At 38.8% G+C, this 15,985-nt stretch overlaps 1 protein-coding gene across 1 annotated transcript; it reads right to left on the minus strand.

Moving 5' to 3' along the window:
* Window positions 1-304: 304 nt before the first annotated feature.
* Window positions 305-5,077, minus strand: LOC148045844 (uncharacterized). The gene is given in 2 exon segments (XM_087714384.1): window positions 305-1,256; window positions 4,974-5,077. Coding segments are annotated over 2 exon segments (1,056 nt in total).
* Window positions 5,078-15,985: the final 10,908 nt, after the last annotated feature.

Below are 15,985 nucleotides of genomic sequence, written 5' to 3' on the forward strand. Positions count from 1 at the left end.
TATTTCAAGGCTCAGGGGTTTGAACCAGTCCAATCCTAGGAGGTTTTGCAACGCGCTGTTTACTACTGTCAATGAAAGCTGTCCATCGAATGACTTGTATTGCACCCAGAAGTGCCTTGTCCAAGAACCGGGACTCGCTTCCCTTGGTAGTTGCTTAGGCAGATGTCTGGAACTTGCAGCTTATGCCTCTTCAGGTTGGGGACGATCTTCTTCAGCATAGCCCAGAACATAATGGTCAGTGATGACCCTGTGTTGATCTCCATGGAGCATGGGGATCCCTCAAGGAGGTCTGTAACTCTCAGCTTCACAGTTCTTGTGACGCAGGTTTGGCTGATGGTAGTGTGGTACATGGCTCTGTTGGCTCACTCCAGCTGCTTGGATCACGGTTGCCATGTTCCACATCTCTGTGGCTTTGGGTACGCCAGTTTGATTCCGTGGCTGTCTGGTGGCTGCTGGGAACTCGCTTTTGCAGACTCTGGTGATGTGTCCCTTCTGCTCGCAATGCTGGCAGATGTCGTCCCTTGAAACAGCAAGCTGATCTTTGGTGATTGCCTCCACAGCCGACGCAGAGTGGAAACTGTGATTCAAATTTCCACACCCATTCCTTGTGATCAGTGTGCATGCGGTGGACATCGTCATCACTGTCTGAAGCTTCTGGCTCTATGGTCTCGTGATGCACGCTGGTGGTTTTGCGCACGTTCTTCAGGCTGTTCTGCTTCTGCAATGTTTCAGTTGACTTGGTCGAGGACTTGGTAGCTCTGGCTTCATCTAGGGTGATCTGGAGTGTGAGGTTCGTTTTAGCAAGCAGCCTCCTTTGCAGGTTAATGTTTCGAACACCACAAATAATGCTGTTAAGGAGGAGCTCATCCTGGTCTCTGAATTCACAATATGCTGCGGCTTTTCGGAGCACAGCAAGATATTGATTAATAGTCTCACCTTCCCTTTGATTCCGGAGGTTGAAGTCATGCCTCCTTATGTATTTGGATGGTCTGGGAGCATAGTGTGTCCTCAGCATCTGTTGGAGTACCGACCAAGCAACCGAATGGAGTGGTGTTGGTTCGGATAAGTCCTTTGCCGTCTCTAACACCTCAGGTCTGCAGTAGCTTAACATCGTCTTCTTCCAGCCTTTGGACAGGCCCAGGAGGTCATTGGCTTCAAGGAATCAGTCAAACCTCATCATGTATGACTCCTAGTGTTCGGTGGCTGGGTCGAATGGAGCTGGTGGGGTGTGCGTAGTCGTCTTGTTTCTTCTCAAGCTGATTCAAATCTGCCACTTTAAGATGGCTGCTCACTACCGTGCTTTACTCCAGGCTGGATTACTTGCTGGATTGTTTCTGCTCTTGGGGCCTAGTTGCCTTCCAATCCCTCCTTTGTCACCAGTGTTAGATCATGGGAACAGATGAGGCAGACTCAGGCTTCAGTAACAACAGCTCTTTACTAGCAAAGACCCTGTCCGGCAACAGCCCTTTTATAGGGCTCAGGCAAGGCCTCCAACCAATCAGGTTTGAATGAGTTCCCGCTTGTAATAACGGACCTGAGTGAAAACTACTTACAAAGCTATTTACATGTAGATTACTCCAAGTACTTAACATTTTATTTCTTTAGTTTGAAGTCATTATTGCTCCATTTATGAAGAAATTTGTGAATGTTGGTAAAGAGTGAACTGGATAAAACTGCCACTCATTTTAAGCAGCTAAATTCAAGAGACATAGCTTGTCCCAGCAGGATAAGGATCACATTGTATGTTTCTGCATTTTAGATGTTAAAAATACAGTCCCTTTGCCACTGCAAACATACATTAATATATACTTTGTTTTTGAGAGTCACACAAGACTCTGGGTATGAATTGATGGTTGTCTCATTTTATCTTTCCAACAGAAGAGAATCTGTTTATCTCAGTGTTGAATTGTTTATGCAAAGAGTTAGAGAAGAGGAACACTTAAGCCAAATTGGGATCATGTGTAGAACCATATGATTAACCATTTGTCCCTGCTACACTTCTAATGAAAATCAGTTCCCCATCCACTTAATCCACATCACAAAGGTTTTCTGGCATTGCAACTATTCAGTGTAGAGAATGTTTTATTCAATTAGAACTGCACTTGTAGCAAATGATCATACAGTAGAATTCCTTACTAATGTCTTCATTCCAACTACATTTTGGCTACTCATCATTACCTGCTCTTAAATAAGCCAACAGTTACATAATACCAAATTGTGTGAGGATAGTTCTCCTAATTGGCCTATTATCTCTTTTGTGTTTGAAGAGCACATTTTTATCAATTATGCTTATGTTTACTGGTTATTGGTTTCAGATAACTGATTGCACATTTGAATCTATTAATGAGTTTATTGCTTATTTCTCATGCACATTCAGTCTGATTGTATGATTATTCTGTTCTATCTGTGTAGAATAACCATATCAAAATGCACTGAAGAAAATACACTAAAAGAAATTCTTTTAAAGAAACCAAAATTTCATTAATCCCACTCTTCTTATGTCTGTCTGAGATGGATTAAATCAAAAGAACAATTAAAATGGGACTATGAATATGTAACTATTAAGATGTTGCTAAATTATTTGTTAATTGTTAAGGTCAGTGTATTTCATGCTTATTATGGGAATTGAATTCCAAATATCTTAAAGTTGTTGAGATTGAGAAATATTATCATGTTGAGTACATGTCAGATCTATCAGCTTTGGCTTGAGGCCTTCCTGGTGTTCTGTCATCAATTGTAGAAGGGAAAGGAGAACAAATAGCCAATAAAATTGTATACTTTTATAATGGGAAAGTGGGAGGGGGGAATTGACATTTGAGGATGAACAGAGCATCTTGGAATCTGGTTCATGCAGGCCACTGGCATCTTCAAGGCTGTTTGCCCCGAATTTGGAATTTTATCAGCACTTCAGATTCAGTATAGAATAAAATAACAAAGTTGGAAGGGACATTGGAAGTATTGTAGTCCAAACCTGCTCAGGCTGGAAATCCTATACCATTTCAGACAAATGTTTGCCATAACATTTCAGTGGTGCTGGATTGGTTGCATATGGATGGACCACAGGGGGAGGGTTAGGGGAAACAAGAAGTTCAATAAATAAATATAGTAGTAATAGCAAAAAGAATATTGAGAATATTAAATAATTCCCAGCCAAAGAAGCAGGCAGTGTTCAGAAGTGGATACAGCACAATGGCTCACATCCAGGTTGTTCTGCAATTCATTGAAAGATACAACAAGTACACCATTCCTCTGTGAATGGCTTTCATTGACTACAAAAAGGCATTTCAATCAGTATTCCAGCAAGCAATAATTAAGGCATTGCTCAATCAAGGCTTACCTAAATTTATTACAATCAATATATGAAAAAATGGCTATTAATTGCCTGAATGATATTAAAATGGAAAACAGCATAGAATGAGATGTACAACAAAGTGACACAACCTATCCTTTTCTCAACTTGTCTTAAAGAAATATTTTGCAAACTAGAAAGGGAAAAAGATGGAGTGAAAATCAATGGTGCCTATTTAAATCACTTAAGATTTGCAGATGATTTGCAGTTCTCTTCTCACAAGTCCCAAAAGAACTACAAAGACCCATAAAAGAGCTGTACAAAGCAGGAGAAGGATTTGGTTTAAAAATAAATCTGAAAAGAGCCAGGTTAAGTGTAATAAATTTACCAAAAAAAGAAAAAATATATCTGGAGAAAAAATAGACATAGTAAATCACTACATATACCTTGGCCAATGGATCTCAATGGAAGGTAATACAATAAAGGAAATTGAATGGTGTGCTAAATGTGGTTGGCAACCATTTGGCAAGCTAAGCATAATTTTCAAGAACAACCTCCCTCCTATGCCTTTTGATCAGTGTGTGCTACCTGCTCCAACATATGTCAATGAAACAGGGACATTGACCTCACAATCAATACAAAAGCTATGTGTAACGCAAAGAGCCATGGAAAAACACAAGACAAGATAGAAAGACCTGCACATGGATTAGACAACAAACAAAAGTATATAATATCATCAAAAGAATAAAATAATTGAAATGGAAATAGTCTGGTCACATAGCAAGAAGAACTGATAGCAGGTGGACCAAGGCAGTCATTGAATGAATATCACTTGATAAAAAGCATTCACAAAAGAAACATAAAACAAAATGGATTTATGATATCAGCAAGTATTACAGGCCCAATTGGCAAAAGAAAGCTCAGGATTCTATTGATTGGAAACATGTCAAAGAGGCCTTCATCCTGCAGTGGATAGAAAATAGCGAAAATGAATGGATTATATAAGAATTTGAAGTTTTTGTGATGTACAAGTATGACTGAAGAAAAGAAGGGAAAGTTACCCAGACAAAAGAATTGACTCTATACTTCACATTGGATAGGCCTGTATGATTAAAATCATGAGAAATTATTGGCAGAGTTTCCATGCGTCCATTCATCCATCCATCCATCCCTGAGTAAGAGAATTAATATTTTTTTTAATATAAAGGGGTCACTATTTCTTCAAAATCCTTTATTAGTCAAAATGAAAATAGAGAATCCTGCTTCTATCAATACACATCACATAATTATGACACTTTTGTGACATTTCTTCACTTCACTACAACTTTTTGTGAGCAAGAAATGGTACACGTATGCTCTTAACCGCCAAAATGTTGTTTGCATCTACTAGTTAGTTGCAGCAAATGCCTAAAAACCTTCTGTAACATTATGATCATCTGAAAAGTCTTGAATTTTGAAAGATATAGTTTCCATTCTCTGATCCAAAGACATTCTTCTTCATGCAGGAACTATTTGTCACTGATAAGAAGGCTATTTAATATGTGACATTCCAAATGAACTCTTGGATGAAAAAAAAATCTATGAAGAATTCCTTAAGAACCTCCTTATAAGTTTTCTCAGCATTTTAGACAGTGGAAAGATTTAACTTGTGAGAGAACTTCCTTATTGTGATGCTCCTGAAGACCTTGTGTCAAAGTCAGAAGAACATTTGGGATAATTCTGAATTCGGAATCCAATTCTTTCCCTTTGCTGATGAATTTGACTTATTACAGCTGTGTCTTCTGTCATGGTTGACAGTAAAATTATAAGAGACATAAATAAAAAACCAGCTGCCTATAAACTAAAACAAACAGAACTGAGAACTTTGAATCAGATTGTTATTGGCCAGCTGTTCAATCTCAACCCCAAACATTAAATGTAGATCTTGTTTTTACAGTGAGAAACATTTCAGCACAAAGCAGCTTACATTTGCATGAAAAGCTTTACATAATGTTAAAAAATTGACAACAATGTCAATTGTTGACATTGTTTTTGTGAGATGAAGATCATCATACAGAAGAGACATAGATCAAAATTAGATAATTTTCAGATTTTGGCTGAACAGTATATAATTCCTACACCACACCTCTACTGTAATAAACATTGGTTTAGTATAGGATCATTCTTGGCTGATTCTGATTATCAGTCTGGTGAGCTGGTGACATGGATCTGGGTCTCTTCCATCAGATAAGAGACCAGTTTTTGAAAATGAAATGAGCACTCTTTCTCAACTGGCTACCTTGCCATTCCCAAAATGGCCAATGCCCTATTGTAATTCTGTGAGTCTGAGTTCCAATGGACCCAAAGGAATATGCTGATGAGTGGGGAAGAGTGTCTTTGGGGAATATAAAAGCATCAGTCTTTTTTTCAGATTGATAGTCAACATTGGGCTGGTCCCTTTATTAAGAACACATACTTTCCATATAGGAGGTCAGATTCAATCCAATTAGAAAGATTGGTTAGCCCAAATTATCTTTGTGCTTTTGGGACTGGTAGCCGAAAAGAACTTTGCTTATAGCCAAGAGAATTACTAATCATCAGTTTGCATTCACGTATCACACAAATTCATTCATGACTGAGATAGGTCACTATAGACAATGAATGAATGAATGAATACTGTTAACTATATATTAAAAACAAACTCTAGTCACCTAGCTAGCCAGACCCTGATTCCTTAATTTCTGGTTGATTTTTTTTTTCCACATGGGTCTGGGCTCCCATTGGTTCTCAGAGCCCATTTTCAATTAACAACAAATGCTGGCCCCACAAAAGCTAATAGCAAAATACAGTCCTCAGAACTTTTTTGAAAGGCTTTGTCCATTGGAATTTGAAATGCCAAGAGGAGTCATCTTAAACAACGTATCTGTGATACTGATTTTTCAACAAGTTGAAGCCTAGTATCCAAACTTACAGGTTATGGATTCTTCTCAAATGGGCATGTGCCATCCTCTTATTTTTCTACAATTCTAATTCTGAAATGTCATCAAGCTTTCACCTTGACCAGATTGGATGTACTACCCTCTGACTTTTGATGGGGAGAGAAAGGGAAGAAGAGATGACTTTGTAGAATATCTAAACTATGTGCTTCTCTGTTGCTCTCTGATAATCCTGATGATGTTACTAAGTTTAATGAAATGTCTGCAAGAAAACAATCGAGATCACAGAGCACCAAAGACTCTTTATCTTTCATTGTTTTATCTAATTAGAAATCTGCCCTATCTTTCCAGGTTAGTATCATTCTATTTATTCTATTAGAATAGTATCTAATAGTATCTATTAGTATCTATTCTATCCATGGTTGAAATTTAGAAGAACCTTTGGTGATTGCCACTGTTATCTGTACTATAGTCACTATAATAATGTATTTTATAATACATTATATTATAATATATTTATAATGTATGTATTTTAATTAATTTCATTGCATTTTAAAAACATTTTATTAATAAATACAAATCTATTCTGTCCCCCCTTCACGGCTTGATAACAAACGGCAGGCAGACAAACTTAAAAGGGAACTTTCTTTATCAGTTCTCGGCTCAGACTGGCTTCGAGCCCAAAAATAACATAAATACAGTCTCTGACTAGATAATGGAATGAAAACAAATCTTTCTTATGGCAAAACAAGTTGAACAAAACGAATGCAAAACACTTCTTCCAAAGTCTCTAAGAATCAGGGTTACAGAAATCAAAGCACTTCTCCAAGTGTAACTTCTTGAATCAGGGGTACAGAAAACAAAGCACTTTTCCAAGTGTGTCTTACATAAACCACGATTGAGGATCCATCAATGTTGCCTGAACCAAGGAACGAACGCAGCATCCATCCTTTTATCTCCAAAACCCCACTAACGAGCCCCAGCTGCATCGTTAATCTTGCATTCCGAAAAGACTCACAGAAGACTGCTGCTGAGTCACAACACAAATCTATTTATTTCATTGTGCTTTCTAGCTCAAAATCATAGTAAAGACTTGATTTGATTTGATAGGTACTACATATTTCCTTAGAGTCTTACAAAAAAATCAGGTGGAACAACAGCTGATGACGTCTTTCTATCGGTCCACCATAGAAAGTGTCCTCACATATTGTATTACAGTATGGTATGCTGGTTTAACAGCTGCGGACAGGAAGGCCCTACAGAGAGTGATCAATTCGGCACAATAAACCATTGGTTGCCCTCTGACACCACTGGATGACATCGTCAGATCTCGCTGCTTTAGCAGAGTAAGGGAGATACTCAGAGATGATTCGCACCCTGGTCAGTGTCTCTTTGCACTTCTACAATCAGGCAGAAGGCATCAAAGTATAGCTAGCTGAACAAACAGGTTTAAACAGGTTTTCTATCCTTGGGCTGTGAGACTTTTAAATACAACCACAATCACTCCATGCACACGCTATTTTTTTTTTCTTTCTTTTTTCATTTCTGTTATAATTTTGCACCAGTGAGGTTAAAACCAATTTCGTTGTATTTAAGTGCAATGCCAATAAAGATTATACTTATATCACAAAATAAAGAGTATTTTCTAGGTTTATATAGCAGCAGGACTGAAATATGATTCAAAGACCAAATTTAAAGATTGCATGATCAAATGGATGCAGAATCTCTACAAGGCAATTGATAAACAACAAAAATGGGAGTGTCAATGGAAGACAAGCATAACATTTACTCTAAACAATAGAATAAGAGAAAATTGATTTAAAATGTTCCTCCACCGGTACATCAATGATGATTGTTAATATGAAAATATATATTCAGAACATTGTCACAAATATATAAATTAAATTTGCCATATGTGATGGCAACTGTTCTGGAAGATGATTTAATAAAACAGGTCCTAAATGAAGACTTTCCTTTTCTACCAGTTTTTTTTTTGCAAGTATTACTAACATTATATATGATCTCCAGTGTTATAATTTGCCAACAGACAAAGTATTTGTACGTTCTGTTTAACATAATTGGCTGGATATTGTGATGAGGCTGTGTGCTGATTGGTCCTGAAAAGAAAGCTTGCAATGAGTACTTAATGGTGTGCTTTAAACAATATATCACAATTGGGTTTTTGATAGCCAAAGGGTTGATTGATCCAGAAGATGGGTTTTTATGATGTTGTGTGAGTTGATATTAATTTTCTGCATCACTGGGATCCAAAAAAGTAATCTACAATAAAGTGCATTATTTGTGAGTGGGTAGAGTTTCACATGAGAAATACTGATGAACTGATTAAGGACAGATCACACAAAGTGATCACAACAATAAATGAGGTGAGTCACATTATTGTTGTTTGTTTGTTTGTTTTGCTATTGGAAAGATAGATCTTTTTGCTATCGTGCAAGATAGATTCCTTACATGTATAAGAAAAGATATAAAAATGTCACATATTGAATTTTTCTTAATGTCATGCAATGAAAATGAATGTGAGAAAACACTTCACTGTCTTGTGGCAGCTGATAAAATGTAGGATTATTGAGAAATTAAGTTCATGGTTATGGTTTTGGGGGAGACAGATGGTTTTATTCACATGGATTTTCTTGAACCTGGCATCTACTCAGAGCACTACTTAGTAACATTCAAAATTTCAAAAACAGAGTGTGGAAGCACAAGAACAAATGTTACTGTGATATAATATATTCCACAAGCCACCCAAGAGGCAATTGTAAAGTTCATCTTAGTCCATCGGCATGAAGTCTAGATTTGGCACCATGCAACTTCTACCTTTCTCAAAAGTTGAAGAAATTAAAGAAATATATCTCTTTCACTGTCAGGACTAAGTTGAAACAACAGATTATGGATTGTTTTATGGCTTTGAGAAGTTTGTCCATTGTTGGTTGAAATGTGTAGTGGATAATGACACTTAAATGAAGAAAGTGCTTGTTTAAAGCAGTGTTTTTCAACCACTGTGCCGCGGCACACTAGTGTGCCGTGACATAGTGTAAGGTGTGCCGTGGGAAAAACACCCGCCGGGTGTTTTTGCCTTGGGACATCTCTGTGTCCACTGTTCCCTCTAAGGTGCGCGGCTGCGCGGCCGCGCACGTGGCAAGAAAAAACCGCGCAGCCGTTTCAAACTGCGCGCAGTGATTTCTGCCACAGGCTCCCGAAGCTGAGGGGAATAGCTGCTGCTGCCTCCTCCTCCTCCAACAGCACTGCCGGATTTGCCGCCAATGCTGCAGCCAAGGTGAAGCCTCCAAAGCTCCCGCAGGCACCCCGCCCATGGCAGCGGCAGCGGTGCCTCCCCCTCCGCTCGGAGCACCTCAGCTGGGCTCTGGGTTACCCCTGCCGCCGCCTCCATCTCCGCGGTTTTTCAGAAGACATGAGGCCTTTTTCCCTGTTCCCCCCCCTCCGCCGCCTTCCTACTAGCTCCCGCGGCCAAATTGCTCCTCAAAAGCACGGCGGAGGAGGAAGGGGGAGGGATAACATGGGGGCCAGCTCAGGTGCTCTGCGTGGAGGCTAAGTCAAGGACTGGCTGTATTGCAGAGGAGCTGGGAGCCACCCAAGGATTTCACGGTGCTACGAGGAGGAGAGCGAGCCTCTGAGCAGCTGCGGGGAGCCTCCCTGGCCAGGAGCGACCTTCGGCTAGACAGAGGGGCGAGGGCTGCCTGGAGAAACAGCGAGGGCCCTTTTGAGCTAGTGAGCAGGAACATTTGTGGAGCACACCGGTTGTGTGTGGAGGCTCCACACAGAGCACCTGAGCTGGCCCCCGTGTTATCCCTCCCCCTTCCTCCTCCGCCGTGCTTTTGAGGAGCCATTTGGCCGCGGGAGCTAGTAGGAAGGCGGCGGAGGGGGGGGAGCAGGGAAAAAGGCCTCATGGCTTCTGAAAAACCGCGGAGGTGGAGGCGGCGGCAGGGGTAACCCAGAGCCCAGCTGAGGTGCTCCAAGCAGAGGGGGAGGCACCGCCGCCGCTGCCATGGGCGGGGGCGCCTGCAGGAGCTTTGGAGGCTTCACCTCGGCTGCAGCGCTGGGCAGCAAATATGTTGGTGCTGTTGGAGGAGGAGGAGGAGGAGGAGGAGGAGGAGGAGGAGGAGGAGGAGGAGGCGGCAGCAGCTATTCTAGTGGCAGCGGGGGCTTGTTGGCATCTTCAGCGGCAGCCCTGCCCCCTGTGAAAAAACCCGAAGATAAGAGGAATTCTGGGAGTTGAAGTCCACAAGGCTTAAAGCTGTCAGGTTTGAAGACCCCTGGGGTTTTTTTTCCTAAAGGGTGTGCAAAGGTCTTGTAACTTGACAGCTTTAAGACTTGCATGCTTCAATGCCAGAGTTCCTGAGACAACATGACTGGAGGAGGAATTCTGGGAGTTGAAGTCCACAAGGCTTAAAGCTGTCAGGTTTGAAGACCCTTTGTCAGCATCCCTCCATTATATAATTAGGAAAGAAAGACCAAGAGATTCCATGTGTTGGAAATCAAAAGTACTTTTACTAATTACAAATGGTTAGCGAGCAGTTGCGAAGTGAAGTCTGTTTAATTAGGCGCGAAAGCAATTGATATATAGAATAGTCCATTCCCCACCCCTTGGGATCATAGCCTCAAGCCAATCATAAGTCCTTCAAGTGTCAGGTGTGAGATAACTTCAAAAGGCATCACGAAGATGGAATGTCGGGGCCGTTGGTCCAGGCGGGAAGCACCCACGCATGCGTAGCCCAACCATCCAGTAAATACTAGAACATTCCTCCAGCACATCGAATAACCCCTCCCAAATACCAAACCCTCCCTCCCCGTTTCATGACAGCTGAAGCAGTAGCAAAGCAGAAGCTGACACCCTTGGGATTTTTTTTCTAAAGGGTTAGGGGTGAAAAGGTCTTGTAACTTGACAGCTTTAATACTTGCATGCTTCAATGCCAGAGTTTCTGAGCCAACATTTTGGTTGCTAAGCAGGACCGTTGTTAAGTGATACTGATATTATATAACACTTTTAATTAAGCGGGTACCTTGAATAAACATAACTTTGAGTTTCAAATAATACTGATTTCGCTGTTGTCTTAGGTGACATCTGTGAAAAAAATTCAGGTGCTCAGGCATGAAAATATGCCGCTCAAACACTATACTTTTCTGCTCACACTGAAAAAAAATTAGAGGGAACATTGTCTGTGTCCCGAAAGTTGCTTTTGGGACACAGGGATGCCTCTATTAAGTCCCTGTGGCCCCGTGTTTGCTTTAAAAACGCGGGGACCGCCGGGAGGTAGTGCACGCAGGGACGTCACGAGAATTACTTTATATATAGTCAATATAGGCACAGAGTTAAATTTTTTTAACATTTTCTAATGGTGGTGTGCCTCGTGATTTTTTTCATGAAAAAAGTGTGCCTTTGCACAAAAAAGGTTGAAAAACACTGGTTTAAAGGATTATTCTTCTGTTTCATTTATTAAAATATTTATATTTAAAGTAAAAAAGGCAGTCTATCATTATGGTTAAAGCATTAGATTAGGAACTATGAATTCTAGTCTTGCACTTGGCATGAAGTGACTTTGGACAAGTCATTCTCTCTCTCTTAGCCATAGGAAGAAAGTGGCAATAGCAAACTACTTCTGAAGAATGTTGCCAAGAAAACTGCATGGTGTTTAGGCTGTCACCACCCTGACTCAAATTAAACTAAAATTATGGTCTAGAAGCATTAATGCTTACTCAGCCTTTATACCTACAAAATTCACTGTTTGATTTCATAGATCATAACTCCCATCAATATAATTTGTGCTTTATAATGGCTTCCCTCCCTTAGAAAAATAGCCGCTTAACAAGGGCACTATCCATCAATATCCAAAATGACCATGTATATAAAACAACCTATTTCGGGAACAGAAATCTATACACAGTTTGCTGCTACATCTGAGTTTGGATTGCCATCAAATAATGGTTCCAAAATGTTATGATTGTTTATTTTTGGTCCAAGCTTTCATTTGCTGATCTAAGCTTTCATTTAACAATAGTGCACTATAACAGTTTTGAAAGCGCTAAAAATTTGAATTGACATGAAACTATATTTAGATTTCTTTTAATCCAGGGGTCTCAAGCCCCTGGAACTAAGACACACAAGTGAGTGAAGTCCCATCCGTGCACATGAAGGAGCCAAGCAGTATGCAAACCCTTGCTCCCCTTCTCTTTCATCCCCTTGTTCATTTGAAAGCAACATCAATATTGAGTAAAGCTTGCATCAACCTGAGCAGAAAATGCTATTGTGAGGATGAAGTGGAGGAGGAGGAATTATTGCCTCAAAACACTTTTTTTTTTAAAGGCAGGCAAGATGGGAGATAACAATTAGGCTTCTTTTGTTGAAAATATAATGTTGTTGGAAATGTTGCCAGAATGTCATACTTCATCCTGACTCAGTTCTATTAAAACTGGGAAATCAAAATGGGCCAGGAAGAAAGAAAAGACCTATCAAAAATTGCTTCTTCAAAGGTCCATTGATGCTTTGCTGGACAATGCTTTATTCCTTAAAAGTACATATTTTATGGTCATTATCCTGGGAACATTATTTCACCCAAGGCAAAGGTTCTAGGCCCTAGAACCTACAAGTCCTAAACAGAAAGCCAACTTTCTAAAATGATATATGTTCTCAAATAATGTAAGTTACCATGTAAAATTAATCACAAACTGATGTCGCACTGAAAATGATGATGTCATGTTAAACTTCTAAAAGTCCTATTGTAACAAGTCTTTTGCATTCAAGAGTCAGTAATATTAAAGTTGAGGAAGAGAGAAGAAAGGAAAGAAGAAAGAACATATCCAATGATACTCTTAACAGAGGCAAGGATTTGTTTGGGACATACTGTTTGGCAAGCATGTCTTATAACTTTGGAGAAAAAAATTGGAAATAGGGATTTTTTGCTACATGCTTAATTGCTTATTTCTCCAGAACATCAACTACATTCCATGGCTGAATACCAAACTCGATATGAGGGAGTAGACATTGGTATGTGCAGTTTTTCCAGCTTGGGCCCCAACCCCCTCCTCCCCCTTTCCCCCTCCCCACCTCTTTCTACCGAATGCATTCCATTTCTGACACTGGTTTGAAATTACATATTGAATGGGTCAGTAACACTTTTTATGGAACATGAATTGAGCAATACATATAAAGACATAATCACTTCTTTCCAGATGATGTGCATAATATGCAAACTACTCGTTATAGCCAAACTCACATCTACTCAGATTCATCAGACAGGCCTTTATAACTAAGGGATTAAACTCGAGCACTTCTTTAAAATTCTAACTTGACCATATCGATACCTTGCAGAAGTCGATTACAAGGAGAATTAGTAGTACAGGTTTCAATTAGAATCTATAATTAATCTTCTACAACTCAACCTTGATGATGACACATATCCTTTGAGTGGTAGCCCTTAGTAATACACAGGATGTTTTTTAAATTTTTTTTATTGTTCTAATTAAACAAAAACACAAAAAAGGGATCATCTTTTGTTACATCTTGTAGAAAGCGTATCAATTGGTTACAAATATATTCCGTGTGTTTCTTCACAATCCTTACATATACTTCATTCAAATAGAATTGTACATTTAAAGTCAAGAAGTAAAAATTAGGTATTTTACTAACCCTGTACCACAATTCTCATTTAATTATCATTATTTAACATGTTTTTATCTAGAATCATTTATATTTAAAGACACAACCACCTATTGGCATTCCTTTGCAATTTCAATAAATCTCCAATAACATTACACCTTTATGACATATTTTGAAACAGATTCAGTTAAGTAATATATCTAAGCATTCCCCCATAACACACCTGTATGTATCATTAAATATTATCCATTAACATTTCTTTGTTATTGTTGTAGTTGACTAAAAATTATTTACTGTTTATCTCACCTCTCCTCTCCACAGGCCCATACAAGATTATACCTTTATAGCCATCTTTAAACAATGATTTATTAATAAGATTTATAGGTCTTTTCCCTCAATCCCAAATTAGTTAATTACGTGCTAAGAAAATTAAACATCTAAGACAATCTAAGAGATGTTAATATTTCTACTAACCAGTCAGCAAAAATATACATTAGCATTTCCTTATTTGTATCACATCTCTTCTCTTCTGACTCAAATTAGTTATATCTTCATAACAAGATCTAAACAAAAATTTATAAGATTTGTACATTTTTTCACCAGATCTCAAATTACAATTTGTGGTCCAGTTATTTATCCTAACTAAGGTTATCATTTCACTATTGGTATCATAGTAAATTATATGTTAAAGAATAAACATTTAATGATAATCTAGAACAGTCTATAAAGTACTAAAATTTCTACTTATTAATCAACAATAATTAACTAGCTTTTTTCATCAACTAACATTATTAACCAGTGTCTTTCCAGTAACAAAATGATCTTTTCTCTCTCACCAGCTGTTGTATCAATTCTCTTTTCAGGATCTTTCCACGGTTTAAGACTTCTCTCCGCACTTTGTAGCTTAAAAGATCTCTCATGCAGTTTCGTTACCCTTGAGTTGTTGTTAATGTAAGCTTAACTTTGGTTGTCAGGTTTATTTCTGGATACATTTGTCTTAGTAACTCCATCTTTTTCACTCTTTCTTTTTTTCCTGCATCTTGGAGTTTGGGGTGAAGCACCAAATTATCAAAGTCACTTTTCCAGCTTCCCTACTTTCCACCTTCACTCATGTTTACTCCATTAATAAGTTCATCTAACTTCTTATCTTTGTTTTCTATGTTTTCATTCGCTTCTTTAATTTGGACATTTTGGCAGATACTCTTCAGGGGTACAATAGCACTTACCATTGTAGCATCTAATGCTGTAAATTTGTCTAATGAAAGAGATGTGTGGATGAGGCTTTATGGGACAAGTTTAAAAGTAAAAGAAAGGAAAAATGTCTTAAGGTGGATCATGTCAGGGTATCTAGACTGAAGGGGAAATTTGAAAAGGGCTATCAGCAAACCTATACAGATGAGATATTCATCGTCAAAGAACTAGGGACAAGAGGGAAAGAATGGTGTATAGATTAAATGATTACACAGGTGACCCTGTAAAGGGGGCTTTTTACTTTGAGGAGCTCCAAAAGGTTCCTGCTAATCAACAGTACATATACAGAATAGAGAAAATTGTCAAAAAGAGGATGGGGAAGAGACAGAGAGTTTCTAGTCAAATGGACTGAATGGCCAGAGAAGTTCAACAGTTGGGTTAAGGCTACTGAAGTACAACATCTTTGAAATGTCAGATTTTTACATCACCCTCCCCAGCAATGCATCTGCAGCAATTTTTCTCCAAAACAAAAATTCTAATTTTACTATTCAATTAGCGAGATCGTTGGATCTTCCAGGATCATGAGAAGTAGGTCTAGCAGAGATACAGTATCCGCATAGTTAGTACACATTAATTTCTCCTGAATATTTTGAAATTGCTAATGAGAGAAAAAAATGGCATTTTTCTTTGAGAAGCAGGTACTATAATAGCATCTGACAACTGTTAGAAAATATGAACAAACATATCAAATATCAAGGATGGACCTAAAATAATCCTACATTATGATTCAGTGGGTCGAAAAATTAATCTTAAAGGAGATGAACCTCATACCATTCTAGTTAGTGGAGAACTTGGACATCTGTTAGGCATGTTCTCTGGATTCAACACCTTATATGTTTACACAGACATTATAGAGCTCCAGATAGTGGGCGACTTCTATGTGCCACTACTATGCTA

The sequence above is a fragment of the Thamnophis sirtalis genome, unplaced genomic scaffold (assembly GCF_051295495.1).
Source record: "Thamnophis sirtalis isolate CommonGarterSnake01/CBP01778 unplaced genomic scaffold, rThaSir2_p1.2 scaffold_4, whole genome shotgun sequence".
Taxonomy (NCBI): Eukaryota; Metazoa; Chordata; class Lepidosauria; order Squamata; family Natricidae; genus Thamnophis; species Thamnophis sirtalis.